This window comes from Beauveria bassiana (assembly GCF_000280675.1).
Source record: "Beauveria bassiana ARSEF 2860 unplaced genomic scaffold BBA_S00025, whole genome shotgun sequence".
Classification (NCBI taxonomy): domain Eukaryota; kingdom Fungi; phylum Ascomycota; class Sordariomycetes; order Hypocreales; family Cordycipitaceae; genus Beauveria; species Beauveria bassiana.
Window position 1 is genome coordinate 160,051 of NW_007930860.1, and position 15,026 is coordinate 175,076.

A 15,026-nucleotide genomic window follows, 5' to 3' on the forward strand; every position below is an offset into this window, starting at 1 on the left:
CACCAGCTCAGAACGACACTTGACAGATACTCTAAAATTTTGAAGAATCGAGTCCCCATGGCTCAGACGGCTGCGGCTTCGGACTTAGCGTTGAAGTAGAGTGGTGATGTGCGGTGCAGCTTTGGCGTCAGAGCCCTTGAATACGCTTTTGTGCCGTCTATTGTCGTGGACAGGGCGTCGTCGCTTTGAGGACCAGTAGGTTCCGGGTCGGACTGAGGCGCGCAGGCACACCTCTCCAGGCATCTGCTGCCCGCCTGGCCGAAACGTTAATATCGTCAAATTTTGAACCAAGATATCTATCAAAACCATATAATAGATGAACGCGATGAATCAACGCACCACAGGGGATCCCCGCGAATCACGAAAGCTCCTACGGGCCATGAAGATGCGACTCTGCGAAAGCAGCGCTTGAAGCGGCCCATCGCTCCTCGCCTTGGGGCTTGCTTGAACAAACGTACCTGGGAACACCTGCGTGGATGCGCATCACTGGTTGCACCTTATCTGGTATGTCATATTTATATTTCCTGGGCTATCTCGTGGCCACAGTCTTTGGCGGAAGCTGGGATGGCGTAGCGCTGGCCTCTGGCTTTCACGCCTTGCCAAAATAGACGCAAGCGAGCTTCAAGATGCTGATTGCGTTTCCCTTTGCCTTTAATTCCATCAACGGGGTCAAACAGCCTAAGTACGATGCAGGATTCTAATACCCACTTGTGACCATCATAAGGGCAGACCGTTTCTTGTGGATCAGCAGCTTCCTGACATCTCTTGGTATGGTGAATTGGCTCTAGAAATGTGCATGATCAGTGCAAGGGAACTTGAGATGTTCGTACTTATTTTGTGTAACGGAGGCTTTCCTGAATCCGTGCAAGATCTTCACCGCACTGCAACGTCCACGAGATTTGTACTGGGCTTTGTTGTCTCTGCTACTTCGATCCTCGACAAAAGTCTGAACAGGTATCATAAATATTAGGGCTGTCCGGATGGAAATCTATTACTCGAATTATCAACAGTAGACTTGCCATAAACTCTATGAGTTAACTAGTCTTCCACCATTCGATGTCAGTGCGCCGTAAAGAATTCGTTCCACAGTGAACTTCCCCTCCCCGAACGTGATGGGACATGTAATCATCGATAAAAACTACATTTAAGCCGGCGTCTGTATACACCTTGCGAATCTCACGCTCAAACACGTCGACACCATCCACTTGAGGGCCAAACGGTTTCGGGGCAATGTAGTGCTGGTCCAGCAGAAGACCGTTGACCGCTAGAGGAAAGAAGCCTTGGAGCTGCCTCTCACCGGGTATGGTGTGATGAAGGCGTGCTGGTAGTCCGTCTGGGTCGGCAACCCAATCGTATGTCACATCTCGCCAAAGAGCAGGCACGCGCAGGACATCTGCGTCGCTGATGGGCAGCTCCTCACGGAGCAGCTCGACATTGCGATCAATAAATTTCTGAGCATATTCATTGGTATTAGCAAAATCCTTTTCCGCAAGCAGCATCTCGACCGTCTTGTTGGGTAAGTCGTGGTCGGCGAATATTGCCCACGGGTCGCTAGTTATGTCCCCCGTGTAGGTGAGGAACGGCACGGCGCCATGGCCGGTCTCGTTGATGCGATTGAGAATACGCATCGCAGAGCGTGTATCGGGCACGGCAACACGAAATCCGATTGTGTTATTGTACGGTAGAAACTGAACAAACTCGTCAACATGGCCGGCTACCAGCCACCCTGCCTCCAGATAGAGCGGCGTCTGCTCACGCTGCGCCTCAAGAAACTTGGTCAACGACGCGGCTGGATACTTGTCATAGTGCTTGCCCAGAACAACCCGTCCATTCTTGTAAGAAACACCAGAGCGAGAAGTGTATGGCGGAATTGTTTCAATGTTGCCGCCAGAGTTGATCTCTTCCCAGCCAAACCCGGACCCCGATCCCGGCTGCCAGCCGCCCACACCGGCTCCTCGTAGTTTCTCAAAGACCAGACGGCCATTAGATCGACTTGACTGCGCTGATCGCAGTAGCACTCTAATAGATATGGGGCCATGGGGACCAGGCATGCTGGCAAAGGCTGGCTCCATGAAGTCTTGCGCCCAGATGCCACGGCTGGAATTCAATAATAGCAGGGTAACCGCGGGCGCGAGCTCGTGGATGGCATCTCTGAGAGAGTTGACGAATGCGCCTTGCCATTTCGACTCCTCGGTCTGCATGGTAACAACTGCGTCCATGCTTTGGAGATGGTGGTGCAAGAGGACAGGCGCTTGCCTCATAGCGACAAAGTCACTACCGCTCCGCATCCCATCCGTGACCTCGAATTCGATATTGACTTGCCCATCCCATACAGCTTTGTCGCTGACCAGGTGCCTTGCGTCAACGGCAAGAGTCAGCCCCGCAGACAAAGCTGTGCTGTTGAATAGCAGCTCAGGCTTCACAGGTGCCCAGTCAGATGAGCTGTCATCATTCCTGTGCTTCCAGAACAGGCGGACATGCTCAGAGGCCGACAGTGGCTGCACGAGAATCCTGGCGGTCGCATTCTTTGACAAATCGGCCAGTGGCAGGGTCTTGACCGGGGCTGCCAATGTACTGTTGATCAGCACATCCCCCGCGGCGTCGTTGCAGGCTGCGAGTTCCCGATTGCTGAGTGGTGTCCCGACGACATCGTGCACGTGGCAGCGATGAAGCTCGTCGCCAATATTCGGCAGAAATATTGCGCCGTGATAAGTAGTCCATGCGTGCTTTCCGTATGTGTCGAGTTTGTCAACATGACCGTCTCTGTTTGTGTCGGCGAGGATAGTGACAGGAATGTCCAACTTGACAGGGTTGATGGTCTTCTGCGGGGTGCTGAAGCTTGCAGCCACCGTCGAGACGGCGACGTTGCCAGCCAAGTATCCAAGAACTGTAGGATGCATCTTCGCGGTGCAATCCTCTGAGAGTCTTCAGTCTGCTAAGATAAAGGAAGAGATCTCCTCTGGGAGCAAAAATGATCCCTTTATCATCGTCTCTCACCGACTTGTTTGTTTGTTTGTTTTTTTGTTTCATTATTTGACATCAGGGGATATCTATGTGAAGGCGAATGGCGCCCGCCGCGTAACTACTGAAAACTTGGCTCTGTCGCCTGACCCAGAAGGTGTCAGGTTGAGAAGTACAACGGAACAATCGTCACATCGTGCCACATCGCTTAGCCATCTAAGGCAGCATTTCTAGTTGCACAGGTGGAGGGTGGGCCTAGCTGCAAAAGAAATGCTGCCTTAGATGACTACGTGATGTGGCACGATGTGACGATTATCCCGTCGTAAGAAGAACCTAGTCTGTTCCGTGGCACAGTGCTTACGCAACACTCGAGTTGCATGCTCATGCCCGTGGTAGCTTATTTCGGACATACTATGCTAGTATCTCTGCGGCTGAGGTACGGTAGGGAGGTAGATAGCTCGTCTTGCAATTCCTGAAAGGCCAAAAGACAACATGAAGTTTGCGTAGTGCCAAATATTGTTTGCATTGCCGTAGTCCAAATTTGCCAATTTAGTATGCCGAAATATATCCCCTAAAAGAGTATCACTCTTCCTTAGGCATAACGAATAATGATCACTATTACTACGCTGGTAGCGCAGCACCCTCGCTAAGAATTGAGTGATTGAAGATGTGTTTCGGGCGCCGGAAGCAGAACGCTTTCACTTTGTCCTCTGCTCGGATCGCGATCAAGAAAATTATAAGGCATGAACCATATGGAGCTGGCGCTTGTATGCTGCAGCGTGTTCGGGATATCACCCGAATGAGGAACGTGGTGATTGCCCAGATTGAACCATACGACCCTGCCGTGACAAGCAGATTAGCTACGCAGCATCTCAAAGGCACGCTATCAGACACTTACAAATCCTCCTGCACCACGGTCTCTCCGTCGATGAACTTGCCAAAATCAATCATCGGGTCCTTTGTGATGTAGACGCTTTCAGGTGAGCTGCTCCGCGCCTCCGTATCCTTTTGCCGCGATATCCAGAGGTCCTTTAGCGCCCACTCCGCCGCCCGGCCCAACGTCGGGGATCCTTGGAACGTGAGGTGCGACGGCGCTCCCAGGCCGGTTCCGGGCATGATGCGGTAGCCTCGCTTCTCGCCCCAGCGATTCGACGAGTCGTTGTTCGAGACGACAAAGTGGGAGCCCGCGTTGGCCGGCCAGTTGAGGCCCGTCTCGGTTTCCACGACTCGCCGAGTCAGCTTCATTGTGTTGCGTGGTTTACCAGGGGCCCACGGGTACTGGACGGTCGCGGGCTCAATGCCGACTCTCACGAAGGTGTTTTGTTGACCAAGAATGTCAAAGTCTGCCTTGAAGTTCAGAACGTGGTCGTGGAGGTTGGTGGCGAGCAGGTCGTGGGCACGATACCCATAATCTTCACTCTCGCCTGGCACGTAGTAGGTGCCTTGAATATACCCGCTGGCTCGAAATTTGACCTCTATACTTCCATCTAGATAGAAAATGTACTCTATGGTGTAATCGTAATTACCAACCGTGGAAACTGTCCTGACCACAAAGTATATGTTCTTGGAGACACTTACATATGAGTCGGTTGTGTGACGTTGAAGCGGGTAGTCGGCCTGATTTTCAAAGAAACAAATCGCGTTGCGATGAGTGTTCATCCTAGACTGCGCCAAGAAATGAATGTCCATATATTGCGCTTTGTCCGGGCAGTCGAACCCTAAATACATCAGCTTTTTCCTTCAGCACTGACAATAAGAAACTGTAGCATACCGGGCACCAGCTCAAACATTTTTTGCCCCATGCCCCAAAACGTATCCAGGAATTTCGTCGCGCCGAGAAAGGGATCTCTACCAGCGTAGTGGGAGAGTGCTTCTTGGAGGCCAAGTTCGTACAGGATTTTCTCCCCTTGAAAGCGAATGTCGTAGAGAGTGAGACCAGTCACTGAGGAGAAGGTGATGTAGAACTCGAATCCTTTCCAAGAAACAAACTTTTCCTTCTTGTCGAGCACAAAGCTCCCGTGGCTAGTATCAGATCCCTCTAATGTCTGGCTCTGTTTTTCTTGTCCTGAATAGCTGGAGCGGCTATCAATGTGAGTCCATCTTCCGTCCAGATTTGGGGGTGTGATAACAAATCCAGGCGCCATCCATGCAGCGCGAAATGCCTCGGTAGAGTTGTACAAGACATCATTGTAGAACCAGTTGAGCACTTTCCAGTTTCTGGGATCTCTTCCAGTGGTATCTATTTTAACATATAAGTTTTGCGAGAGCAGCGACATCGGCTCCCATTTCGTTCCTCTTTTTCTAAACAGACCCCAACGTACGGTTCTGCCATCGCCATCGACCATAGCGTCTCGGAAAAAGAGCTCCAAGCCATCGGGGCTAGATCGGTTGCCATAGTTGATCACGCTTCCAAGAATACTCTCAGTCATGTCAGCGATGCCTTCTGCAATCGAGTATGGCCAATCTCGATCAGACAATGAGTCCGGTACCAAGTTCGGACTTGAGCTCTTGCCCGAATTATGGTAGAACGTCAAGGGTAGGATTGTAGTCTCTGCCGAGGGGGGCAATGGTCCAACGGCGTATTCATCAAGGGTCGCGTTGACACCGGCGCCATTGTACACGAGCACAGTAGCCCAGCGCGGCGGCCTGTTTCGTGACCTGCCGTCCAGATAACTCAATATTTGCGACTTGTTGGGCCGCAACAGCTCCGCGCGTTGCACATAGTTTTGAAACGGGGTGGGAGTCGCTGAAGACGACAAGTTGAGATTGTTCGGCACATTATGTAGATAATCGAGCAAGGCTTCCGTCTCGGTTATGCTTAGGTCCACCCAGAGATTATGTCGAGTTTGATCACGGGCGCTGAGTTTCGCGGGACGATAAGAACCAGAGCCAACGCTTGGTTTGAAACCCTCAGAAAAAGTGTGGGAAGCAACGCAAATTACTGCCAAAAGAACGGCCAAGAGCCCGATAGCTCTAGCCTTTCGATATTGAAACCTCATCCTATACTTGGCTGTGATGGTCAGGGACCCAGAGTCTGATGCGATGAATAATATCTACTCCCGAGCTGGGTCAGAGTACCGTTTAATTGCATGCCTTTGCCAGTGCTAAGGGCTTCGCGGCGGTCATTCACACGAATTGTAGCGAATCACACTGACTCGATTGTGGGATACTTCGAGTAAGAAAGAGCCAGCACTAAGATGGAAGTACCGAGTGTTTCCACAAATACAGGGGAGTACCGTGCCACAAGGATTATCTCCAGCTTAAAGCTGTATTCTCATATACCTTTAGGGCGTGATCATGAGAGTGAGACTCAGTCGCTGGGACTCTATAGAGTTGCAAAGAGTTGGTGGATACAGTAGCGCTGGCCGGGTGAGATTGGCTGCTTTTTACGCTCTTCTTGGCAGTTTGTTGGTAGGAAGAAAACCTCGTCAGATACCTTTGTTTCAGGGGGTGGGTCCTCGAGTTATGCTCGAATTATGAAGAAAAGAGGTTACAGTCGCACTCTCATGATCACGCCCCAAGTCAACGCAGTGGGTCGAGTTACCGCGAAGCCTTGGCACTGGGGAAGGGATGAGAGGACATCCGTAGTAGGAAACAGTTACAATGTGTAGGCATTTCTTTAGCTTGTCAGATATCGTATACATAGTGACGCAGGCAACTGCCTCTGAAGTAAGGATTGCGTTCCACGTCATGAGACACCTGTCGTTTTTGTTTTTCCTGTCAAAACTTTGGGTTGATACGAGATATTCAAGCCCGTGTCTCAGGCAGCGTCCAGGTGATGATGTCCCGTGTCAGTGTGTTTGTAGCTCGTCGATGGCACTAATCTTATGTCCATCACCGATTAGTTTTCTTTGTGGACCTGGTGGCGCTAGCTTTGTCTTGCACCATGCTTGAATTGCGCAACGATAATTGCCAAGGTCAGAAATGCAGATTCGATGTTCTGCCTGGCAGATAACGTCCTGTCTGCGATAACGCAGCATGTGGGGGACAGAAAAGAAATAAGCGGTCCTGAGAAGCACCTGCTATGCGAGATACCTATTACCGGAGTAACAGGCTATTGAAAGTAAAGAAAGAAAAACTATATCTATGTTCCTAATTGATTAGTAATAGATCTGATATTTTTTTAAAATATTTTGGAGCTGTGATCAAGAAGACAGTATCAATAATCCACGACCGCGCTTTTTCCTTGTCCCCGTTGAGCAGGTAGTTGAGGTGGGCTCTAACACAGTCACTAATTGGTCGGCCATTCTGGACCGTCAAAAATGTTCCTGCAGCTTGCGGGGAAGCACGGTAGAAATCTGTTCTGCTGCTACCACGAGGCTATCATCCGACATTTACAGCCGCAGAAGATCAGTATTGCTATCCTGTAAAACATAATGATCAACATGCTAATAGCCCGAAAGGCTCGGAGTGACTGGCTTACAAACTGCCAAGTCATTTGCTAAGTGAGTCGCAAGTAGGACACCAACGATGATCAGCGGTGCAGAAGCCAAACCCTCAACATTCCATTTTAACTCGCTATAGCCACTCAATAGTGATACTGTGTGCTTATATACAAGGCTTTTGCTATCGTCATTACAGCATGGCGGCTCGCAGTACCGAAAAAGGCATCATATACGCCCCGATGTGCGTGCGATATGACGGCAGCCGCACTCCAACATGGCGCACACGTGCCATCTAGCAAAGCTTAGAGTACCTTAGCGCAGCTGCTACCTCTCGATGCCTAGACCACGATTATTGGTGGCAGCTAATTGGCAAGCAGCTCTCTAGAATTCTGGCGGCCGATGAATGAATTGTCGTGTGAATCAGACCGAGTCGAAAACAAACGGCCGGCCGGCGGTAAATTACGAAGGAAACGAGATAGAGAGATGACAGAGCGTCTAACCAGTTAGCTACCCATCAAATTAAGCCAGGACTAAACAGGTAAGCAAAACCATTACAGTCCATACGACTGTTCCCACGCAAGGCTATTCAGAAGCTACAGAGCAAAGCACAGATGATATGGTATAGGCTATATTGCAATTTAACTCAAAAATTCTAATAAGGAACAGTACAAGCAGCTGGATCACATCTTAGCGGCCGCCTTCTTTGCGATTTTCTTCTGCTGCCGTCCTCTATGTGCCTTTTCACGGCGGGCCGCCTGCCTTTGTCTCCTCTTTGCGACTTGGTCCGATGACCTGAGGCTCACTCCATGAACAAGCTCAACATGACCTCGAAAATGGTCCACGTGGTCAAACTTCTCCTGCCTGCATTTCGGATGGCCACACCAGATCGCCTCACCACGTCGCTCGGCTGTCTCTCGGCGGCCTAGGTGCTCGTCGTCAAAGTGGTCGTTGAGTACCGGCGGACGGCAATACTTAAACTTCCGCGCTTCAACCGGCAGCTGCTCGTCACCAATGCAGTCTGGGCATTGCGTTGTTTCCATAAGTAGTGGAAAAGGATCTGGCCGGAAACCTAGTTCCGACGATGTGTCACTTTCCGGCGACACTTGCTTGACAGAAGCCTCGATCCTGGCTGGCCGTTGCGCGCGTCTAGTTTTGCCTGTTTCCTTCTTATCGCATAGAGCCACCATCAAGTCGATAGCCTCAGCTCTGTGTTTGAAAAGCTCCTCATCTGTCCAGGAATCAGGCTGCAGGCAAAGAATTTTGGCCAGTCTTGCCTGTTCCGGTATAACAAGGTCAATTGCTGGCTGCTCGAATTCTTCATCCACCTCGCCGCGGGCTTGGGCCTCAATGTCCCAGGTGGGACGGTTGTAAAAATAGTATTCGCGGTATTCTTTCACAGTCATTCTATCGCGCTGTGTTCGCTTGTTCCGGATCTCGTCCGTGAGTGTTCGGATTCTCTCCTCATGCTGACTATCCTCAATTCGATACCTTCCCTGCTTAAGCTTTGTGCGCTCCTCCTCCAACTCCACAATCTCGGGGTCGGGAGGTTGATTCGCCCATACTTCATCAGGCACCATATCCCGAACGGCACGAGGGTCGCGGGTGAAGCTCACATGTGCAAACATGCGAAAGAGCTGACTTTGCTTCTCCTCCTCCAGGAAGGCATTCTGGAGATCAAAGTTGGCAATCTCGTTCAGATAAGCAGAGAAAAATGTGGCGAACTGAGGGTCATGCCGCATCATCTGATCGCGGACCGAATCCGGTGCGTCGCCTAGCAGAGTTAGCATTAGTGTCGATGATGGTGGCGGCATGTGCAATCTCTGGAATACCATTTGCGGCGTTCGCCGCGCCTCGCCGGGCAAACCTGGGCGTCCAAGCCTTCTCGTGGCCGGATTCCAGGCTCTGCCGGCCCATATCATAACTCAGCTTAGAGTAGAGCATCGCCTCGTTTTCGGACAACGTTGCACCGTTGATGCGGCGAAAAACAGGGACTTTCAATTTCTCCTTTTTCCAACGGATTGGCATGCAATCTTGAGGACCCCAGACATCCTTCGAGAGCAGACTATTCGCATCGGTTAGGCACGACGCATCGAACGCATGATCATGTAGGGCTAACGCGACGATAACCATGACCGCGTCAAAGATAAGCTTCCTAGTAGGCGTGAAGAAAAAAATTGTCCTAAATATATCGCAATTAGCAGCCGGCCAGACGGTAGCGGGTTGGTATATGAGGTAGAACACACGGCTTCGGCTTGTTGTCTGCTCCTTTGTGGTGAATGAATTTAATGGCCATGGCCAGGACAGGCTTTCCTGTAGCGGGGTGCCGCACCAGCATCAAAAGAATGTCCTCATAGCATAGAGCTTTAGGGCGGCCTCTCTTCGTTGTCTCTCGTAGGAGCATTTTGTTAAGCTCTTTGGAACGCTTGTCTAGCGTCCGGTCCGCGCTGCCGTCGCTGTCCGCTTCTTGTATGACTTTCTGGCCAAAGAGTATTTCTCTGGAGCCATCCTTCGGGCCCTTCCTCTCGTTGTCCACCAACTCTGCAGGTCGTGCCCCAGTGTAACACAGCAGCTGATAGCAGCCGGTCAACTGGATGCGATGCCGCCCAAGGCTGAATACGCTCGTGTCGTACGCGATGTTGAACGTCAGAATGACCCGAAGACTGTCGACATTAAGGACTGGCTTGCCGTCTATATTCGGTGCTCGGAGATGGAAGCGAGGTATCAAGACATTTCGGTGGTACTGGGCTGTGGTCAACATGCATGATTGGAAGCTCCCAGCTAGCGGGTTTCCATACCTTGTAGACTTCCTTCGCATCATTTCTATCCATGTAGCGCCCTGTGACAGTCGTGTAGAGCTGCTGGAACTGGCGGATGTACTCTCCTGAAGAGCCCCACGATCGCACTTTGTAGTTGCCACAGACGAAGAGAAAAAAATCCATCGTAGTGGCGCGGCTCAGGTTAGCAATCGTGGCTCGCCAGTCGCCGACATTCATCTCATTGCAGTAGCTGCACCAGGGTTAGCTGTGGGCTCTAAGATAGGCTTGTAGGCGATCTTAGCGTACCGTTTCCATCTTCCCAAGATGCCGCAGACGTTGATCTCCGTTTCGGCAGAGTAATTCGGCTGCACGAATTGAACAGTGCTGAGACACTCCCGATTGGCGGCATGCTGCTCGGCCGAGAGCGGCGCAGGCTTTGCTGCTTTTTCAAGCTGCTTGGCTCTTTGAAACTGGAGGAAGTCCAGGTGGTGGTTGTCTGGAGCGTTTACATGTCGTGTGCGGGCGACGGCGATTGGCATCGTGGATGGATCGATTCTGTTGACCTAATGCGCGGGTGGCCAGGGTTGGAGGCCACAACGGTCTTAGGGGGATGAATGAAAGGAGAAAGAAAGGGCAACGAGGACGCCGCCGCTCTATATACTGTAGTGCCGGCCATTCTGGTGGTAAAAGCCGCTGAAGTACGTGGGCAGCGAAAATAGCACACGGCCAACGAGCAACAGGAAACGGGAAACAGGCTGGTGTGGTCTGGTCGGTGGAGGGGCCCGTAGGTTGTGTAGCCAATGCCGCCAGAGGTACACGGTACCTGGCAGGGGTGGGCCTGGAGCGTGAATCCCTCACTGCTGTTGCCGGTAAAAACGGCGGCAGAACCCGCCAGATTTGGTGGCTCCAGCAGCGCATCTTGCATTTAAAGAGTAATATTAAATATAATATTAGAGATTTAATTATAAATTAAATAGTTATAACTTTAGGTAAAGAGTTAAGTTATTTAGTTAAAAATAATAATAAACTTTACTTAGATAAATAATTATTTTTATATTAAATAATTTATATTTAAAAAGGTTATTTTAATAAGTTTTATTATTTAAATATACTTAATAACCTATAAAATTCTTATATAAAACTATTATATAAAAAGGTAAAAATATACTTATTATAATATATTTATAATAAAATAATAATAGATTTAGAACTAGTTATATTATTAATAAAGCCTATATACTTTAAGTATATATTAAGTAGAGATTAATTCTCTATTAATTAGTAAATATATTTATCTCTTTATTATATATCTAATATAGTTAACTAATAGGTTATACCTTATATAAATTTTTAAAGTAGGGGGGACCTTAGCTAAGGGTGCCCTCCCTTAGCTTAACTTACTAAGGTACCCTTAGGTGAGTTACGACCCCGAGTATAACAAGTGACTTTTAAATAGTGGTTCTGTGGTCTTTAGTGACTTAGTAGCTGGACGAACTGTTAGTGAGAGGCTGCTCCACGCTAACTGATAGTTGCTTGGCATTAGCGCCAATGTAAATGATAGAGTTATCCTGTGCGATGCACTAATTGTCTCTTTACTCGTTTTGTTAATTCCGGGACAAGTTCTTTTTCTCTTTTTTGGGTCGTCACTGAAAAGAATTGTCAGGGACAACTCCTGACTCCATCTTGAGTCAGGTGCTGGCCTGTCAGCCTCGCATGCCCAAGTAGCTGTCAGCTGGCAGCTGTCAGCTGGCACTCGTCCGTTTGCTCTCTTTTTGTCATCACCTGTGGAAGCATCACCAAACTTGTCCCGCCTTCATCATCATTACACGTTTTTGATTCATCATTATGATATTGGACACACTCGATTTTAACCATCAGCTTCAAAAAACAGCTTCAAACGGCAGACATCCCTACCTCGCCTCCTGCAATCCACATCGCGCCACTGGACCCAGCAGTACCCCAGACACACTTCTTGTCCCTTTCCACTCATTGTTCAATACAGTGTCGCAGTCTCGCCACGTGCTGCAACCACTCCCCAAGCACTACTAGTTATAATCTGGAAGCTTCATGGAAAGACGGTCGCCGACACAGTCTAGCTCAGAGCCAGCGCAGACCTCCCACGGCCATCTCGAGCATTCGACACCGTGGCCGCTGCATCTGACGCTGCTGCAGCTGATCGCCATCAATGTCAAAGTAAAAGAAGAACACTTCCTGAGTTGTATACAGCGTCCAAATCCTGGCCAGTGCTGTTCTAAGCAACATAATTACTGTTAGTCTCGCCTCGACTACACAGATTGCAATCTTGTTCAAGCTTGGCTTCCAGTGCCACGGGTCAAATCTATCATAGCATGGAACGCCGATTTCTATTAGCATACTACGGAAAAACTTTTAAAGTCACAGCTGTTACCGAAGGTCCACGCAGAACCCGGAAACTAGGTACGCCTGTACGCCTCACCTCAAACTTGTCAAGGCGGACTCTTCATTCGAGCGGAAACCCCTTGGCTTACATGCAACGGTTTTCACATCTCTTCCAGGTCCTAGACCGAGGGACACAGCTCGTCTTGGCATGGGCAGTCTGGTGAGTCTTTGAGGCGTTGTGCCCAGCTTTCACGTTTCCACCGCCCCAACTTATCCGCCGCCTTCATCCACACACACTCGAGCATCCGCCAACTGACCGACAGCGTTCCCTACCTTGGAAACCTCGTTTCACCCAGCCGCCCCTGTTACGCTTTACTGATGTATGCGTGCACTCGTTACAGAAGAAAAATGGCCCGTCTTGGCGCGTAAAGCTGCGCGCGGCCAAGAGAATGGCTTTGCTTATGTTTGGTGCGCCTTGCTCTTGGCCCGTCCCAGCTATATAGCTGCTCATCCTCGCCAGTGTGTACAACTCCTGTTTCTCTTTAGGACAACACTCGAGATCTTTTCGTACAGAGCTTTGACTCTGAGTCTTGGTGCTCTTTTTTACTTTCTTGTTCAATTTTCGAAAAAAGACCTCAAAGTACAAGACCACGGACTCATCTGACAACGTTGGTGACTATCAGCCAACATGACTTTCCACCAATATGACTACCTCCTGGCCGTCGGAACCATCTTCGCCTTCCTAGACGCCTGGAACATTGGTGCCAACGATGTCGCCAATTCATGGGCTAGTTCCGTCTCCTCCCGCTCCGTCACCTACCTTCAGGCCATGTTAGGTGCCTCACTCATGGAATTTACTGGAGCACTCGGTGTCGGTGGCCGTGTAGCTGACACCATCCGAACCAAAGTCGTCGACGTCAAGGCCTTTGAATCTTCACCCGCCCTTCTCATGCTCGGTATGGTCTGCGCCGTCACCGCATCCTCTCTCTACCTCACCATGGCGACCAGATTTGGTATGCCCGTCTCTACTACGCACTCCATTCTCGGGGGCGTCCTCGGTATGGGCATCGGCGCACTCGGTAACAAGGGTATCACATGGGTTGGTTATACCAAGAGCGGTTCCCTTGATCTAAAGCAGGGTGTTGTACAGGTTTTCCTTGCCTGGATTATTGCTCCCATTCTTTCCGGTGTTTTCGGAGCCATCATCTTTCTCCTCACTAAATATGGTGTCCTCCTCCGCTCCAATCCTGCCGCCAAGGGTCTCTTCCTCGTGCCCATCTATTTTTGGCTTACTTCCTCCCTCATTGTCATGCTGCTGATCTGGAAAGGCGGCGACTATACGGTTGCCCTGACCGAGGCTCAGATCCCTGGTGTCATTGTCGGTGTCGGTGCTGGTTTCGCACTTCTCATCACCCTCTTTCTTGTGCCCTGGATGTATCGTGTCGTCATCAAGGAAGACTGGCAGCTCAAGGCCTACCACATTTTCCAGGGCCCTTTGCTGCTCCGCCGTGGCGAGGTTCCCCCTCCTCCGGAAAACTTTACCGGCATCGTGCGCAACTACTACGAGGGCCACATGACCCGCGAGGAGCTTGATGCGCGCCGCAACCGCGAAGCCGCGGTAGTCACTGGTGATGTTGAGGGCCAGCACGATCAGGAAAAGACGGCCGTCTCGGACATCTCGACGGAAGAGTTGCCCAAGTCTACCCACAAGTCTCTCATCGGCCCCAAGCCCGATGGCGCCTGGTACACTCCCTCTGTCGCTTTCTGGTGGCTCAAGTGGGCTGTCCTCCGCGGCGTTGACCAGGATATTGTCGGCTCTCAGAGTGAAAAGTCCGTCATTGCCGGTGATGTCGAAGAGATCCACGCCCGCGCCCGCCACTTTGACAACAAGGCCGAGTTTCTCTACACCTTCCTCCAGGTCATGACTGCTGCCGCTGCTTCCTTTACCCATGGCGCCAACGATGTGGCCAACGCTGTCGGCCCTTATGCCTCCATCTACCAGATATGGAAGACCGAGGTCGTTCCACTCAAGGCTGACGTTCCCCGCTGGATTCTCGCCTTTGGTGGTGCCGGTATCTGCATTGGTCTGTGGACCTATGGCTACCACATTATGCGCAACCTCGGTAACCGCGTCACGCTCATGTCACCCTCGCGTGGTTTCTCCATGGAGCTCGGATCAGTCATAACCGTCATCATGGCCACTCGTCTCGAGCTTCCCGTTTCTACTACACAATGCATCACGGGCGCTATTGTCGGTGTCGGCCTCTGCAACGGTGACTGGCGCGCCATTAACTGGCGCATGGTTTCCTGGATTTACCTCGGTTGGTTCATTACCGTGCCCGTGACGGGTCTTATTTCTGGTATCCTCATGGGTTTCATCACCTTTTCTCCCCACTGGTAATCTTGATTTTGACCTCTCTCACTGCCATATGATGCGGTGCCTCAAGTGTGTCAAGCCTTGTTTACGAATTCCATGATTAGTATTTTGCCCCGCGTCATGGAGAGCTTATCATGGTGTCACGCTCTCGATAGATGATAGATGGAGGATGATGGCATCTTGAAAATT

General features: G+C 50.5%; 3 protein-coding genes across 3 annotated transcripts; 1 reads left to right on the top strand and 2 right to left on the bottom strand.

Moving 5' to 3' along the window:
• Window positions 1-1,034: 1,034 nt before the first annotated feature.
• Window positions 1,035-2,900, bottom strand: BBA_07479 (putative peptidylarginine deiminase; the record flags this gene model as incomplete). Its single annotated transcript, XM_008602576.1, has 1 exon — window positions 1,035-2,900. One exon carries the CDS (start codon window positions 2,898-2,900, stop codon window positions 1,035-1,037), a length of 1,866 nt encoding a protein of 621 aa, XP_008600798.1.
• A 707-nt stretch (window positions 2,901-3,607) lies between these two features.
• On the bottom strand, window positions 3,608-10,641 carry BBA_07480 (membrane copper amine oxidase; the record flags this gene model as incomplete). The annotated part of the gene is made up of 8 exons (XM_008602577.1): window positions 3,608-3,800; window positions 3,860-4,679; window positions 4,733-5,707; window positions 8,242-9,117; window positions 9,176-9,525; window positions 9,590-10,086; window positions 10,142-10,352; window positions 10,409-10,641. 8 exons carry the CDS (start codon window positions 10,639-10,641, stop codon window positions 3,608-3,610), a joined length of 4,155 nt encoding a protein of 1,384 aa, XP_008600799.1.
• Window positions 10,642-13,148: 2,507 nt separating this feature from the next.
• BBA_07481 (phosphate permease) lies at window positions 13,149-14,861 on the top strand (the record flags this gene model as incomplete). Its single annotated transcript, XM_008602578.1, has 1 exon — window positions 13,149-14,861. One exon carries the CDS (start codon window positions 13,149-13,151, stop codon window positions 14,859-14,861), a length of 1,713 nt encoding a protein of 570 aa, XP_008600800.1.
• Window positions 14,862-15,026: the final 165 nt, after the last annotated feature.